General features: G+C 45.3%; 1 protein-coding gene across 1 annotated transcript; it reads left to right on the top strand.

Moving 5' to 3' along the window:
• Positions 1-2,176: 2,176 nt before the first annotated feature.
• Positions 2,177-2,587, top strand: LOC137362614 (histone H3-like). Its single transcript, XM_068026966.1, has one exon. It carries the CDS (start codon positions 2,177-2,179, stop codon positions 2,585-2,587), a length of 411 nt encoding a protein of 136 aa, XP_067883067.1.
• Positions 2,588-3,458: the final 871 nt, after the last annotated feature.

The raw sequence follows: 3,458 nt of genomic DNA, 5'->3' as shown, positions 1-3,458 counted from the left end.
ATTTATTGATAAATATACAAAAATGCAAAATGATAGTGCAAGAAATTGCGGAGCTTTTAGGGATAAAGAACGGAAATCTCCTTGTGTTGGAAAAGGAAATGAATGAGTGCGTTATATGTCTGTTCACAAAAGCAAGGATGAAGTTAATGTCCCGGTAGAGAAGGGATACAGAGATATTGGATAGAATGAAAATAGACAGAAAGGAGGTTCTCAATAGATTGGGATCACTTCACGTTAATGAGTCCAGATAGAAAGCATCCCAGATTGCTGAGGGAGATAACAGAAATCCTGACGATAATGTTTGGATACTGAAGTAGTTCCAGTTGCCTGAAACAGTGCAAATGTTACAGTCCTGTTCTGGAAATGGGAAGGAGAAAGCTGGTGACGACAGTCCATCAGTGGTCGAAAACAATTGGAGACAAGTGTCAAGGATCAAATGAACTTCAACTTGAAGAATGATGAGTTAATAAGCGACATGCAATACCGATTTGCTTAGGACAAATCATGTGCGACTAACCTGATTGAATTCTTGGGGTTGACTTTGCTGAAGGTAGTTGGATCGATATTGGATATCTGCTTTTTAAAAGGCATTCGATCAAGTAGTACATAACAGAGTTACACAGAAAATAGAAGTTCATGTTAAAAATTGATACTGGTATGCTGAGATGGTAGTTGGCTAAAGGATAGGAGACAGAGTGTCGTAGTGAACTGATGTATTTTTAATGCGAAGAAGTATGCAGTCGGCTGACACAGCAACCTTTATTAACAACATTGCTTTCAAAGGACCATAATTTGGAAGTTTGAGGAGGACAAAATACAAAGAAATGTATGTGAATAGTAAAGAGCTGTAAGTTTCAGGTAGATGTTACCTGAACAGAGGTGAGACAGAGAATATCCAACGCGTCTCACCTTGAGATTCCGGACCAAGATGGACCAACAAGGTACAGAGTCAAGTTCCGTGATCAAGTCAGAGAGTTTATTAGGCTTAACTAAGATGCACAAAGTCAATCCTTAGCAACAGCAATAAGTATACAGTAACACTCAGTACTGGTTCTTGCTTCTGAGCTTGCTGGGACATGGACGTCTCTCCTTCTTCTTCTCTTGCTGTGTTGACCATAGTCTATCTTCTCCTTCTAAGTGTGCCAACAATGTTCTGTTCACCCCTTGCTGAGTGTATCGATGATATCCCCTATCACCCTTTATTTTACCATATTAGGTTCCGAATTGTTCCGATTATCCTAATTGGTTTAATCTACACACTTTACAGATGCTTCCTGTGTCTTTCACTTTTAGCAAGGATCCTTGTATTCCTGGTTCGAGTCTCTCTCATAAGGGGAAACATCCTCTCAGTATCCACCCTGCCAAGTGCTCTCAAGATCTTATGGATTTCAATGAGATCACTTCTCATTCTCCTTTACTCCAATGGGTACAGGCCAACCGGTCCAACCATTTCCCAGAAGATAACCCCTTCATCCCAGCGATCAGTCGGGTGAACCTTCTCTGAACTGCTTCAAATGCAATTTCTGTGCTTTCATCAGTAAGGAGACAAAAACTGTACACAGTATTACAGATACAGTCTCACCAATAACCTGGACAACTGTAGCAAATCTTCCTTACTTTAATAGTCCATTCCCCTTGCAATAACTGACATCATTCCATTTCTCTTCCTAAACTCATGTTGTCCGTGCATACTAACATTTTGTGATTCATGTACCAGGATACCCAACTCTGTCGCGTTGTTTTACTGTATGTTTCTTTTCCATGTTGATTCAGCGCGTCATGAATGAAATGGCTGCAAGTGATAATGTATTCGTGAGGGCCGAGTCAAACCGAGATGGAAGACAGTGTGGGATCTCGGACGAAATAAATGAAGCTGCAAGGAGTCAGATTTCATAATTCATCCCGCAAAATTAGTTTTTTTTTTAAATTTTTGCCTTGTTTTGCTATCTGAAATTGGCGGGCTTTTTGAGTTCGATTACATTTCAGTTACAGTTCAACCAATTGGGGCGCAGCATTTCCCGCCGCCCTTTTATTTCCCAGAGCTGGTTTCAAACTTGACTGATGGACGGGGCTGCATCCAATCACAACACTAGGGCGGTCCCTCAACTGTCTTAAATAGACAGTCCCTGAGCAGCCTCAACATTTACAGTGTCTTTGTTCCACATCTTCCACCACAATGGCCAGAACAAAGCAGACAGCGCGCAAATCGACCGGAGGGAAAGCTCCCCGCAAGCAGCTGGCTACCAAAGCGGCCCGCAAGAGCGCTCCAGCCATGGGTGGAGTGAAGAAGCCTCACCGTTACAGACCCGGCACTGTGGCTCTGCGGGAGATCCGCCGCTACCAGAAATCCACCGAGCTGCTCATCCGCAAACTGCCCTTCCAGCGCCTGGTGCGGGAGATCGCGCAGGACTTAAAGACAGACCTGCGCTTCCAGAGCTCGGCCGTCATGGCCCTGCAGAAGGCCAGCGAGGCTTACCTGGTGGGGCTCTTTGAGGACACCAAACTGTGCGGCATCCACGCCAAGCGAGTCACCATCATGCCCAAATACATCCAGCTGGCCCGCCGTATCCGCGGGGAGCGCGCCTAAACTCACCCTGCCTCGAACTGAGTTTGGCATTAAATAACACAACGGCTCTTTTAAGAGCCACCAAATCGGCAAAACAAAGAGCTGCGATCTCTGCAGCAGAGAAATGTGGTCCAGAGCAGCGAAACCAATGTGCACAGATCATTTTATTGGAGGGGCGAGCAGTTTAGGACTAAACAAAAGCTTTATTTGCGCAGAAACGCTGGAATTGTTAAAATGCCTGACAAATATCTCCAGAGGCAAGCGGCTAAATCCCGAATCATACCAACACAAAGCAGCGCTTGCATTATAAAATTGCCGTCTCTCAGACAGGAACCAGCCCTTTCACAGATAAAGTGGGTGGCTCTGAAAAGAGCCTTTGGGCCAGCTGGAGGTGTCTGGGGATGATGCGCGTCTTCTTGTTGTCCCGGGCCGCGTTGCCGGCTAGTTCGACGATTCCATCTGTCAGATACTCGAGCACAGCAGCCAGATAGACCGGAGCTCCGGCTCCCACACGCTCAGCATCGTTCCCTATTTCTCGGGAGCCAGTGAACACGAACAACCGGGAACTGCAGTCCAGACTGAGAGGAGTGAGACTTGGCTTTGGACTGAGGGTTACCACCGGTTTTCCCTCTTCCAAACATTAACACCCCACCCGCGCCCTCCAAAAAAAAATCTTTCATCATAAAAATCTGTAAAAACTACATTACAAAACAGTTCAGGAAGAATGATCAAATCCGTCCACTTATCCCTTCTGGATGAATGATAGTGAGTACACTGGTGATTGGTCACTCTGTGCAGCTTCTCATTGTGTTGTTCATGTTACCAATCAGATAGTTGCTTAGTTCACCAATCCGGAGGCATCACGTTAATAGGGCGGAAAATAACCGCTCAG

This window comes from Heterodontus francisci, unplaced genomic scaffold (assembly GCF_036365525.1).
Source record: "Heterodontus francisci isolate sHetFra1 unplaced genomic scaffold, sHetFra1.hap1 HAP1_SCAFFOLD_452, whole genome shotgun sequence".
Taxonomy (NCBI): domain Eukaryota; kingdom Metazoa; phylum Chordata; class Chondrichthyes; order Heterodontiformes; family Heterodontidae; genus Heterodontus; species Heterodontus francisci.
This window is presented reverse-complemented; position numbering and strand designations above follow the sequence as displayed.

Coding starts and splice junctions, on each gene's coding strand:
- LOC137362614 (XM_068026966.1), top strand. CDS start 2,177: ATGGCCAGAACAAAGCAGACAGCGCGCAAATCGACCGGAGGGAAAGCT.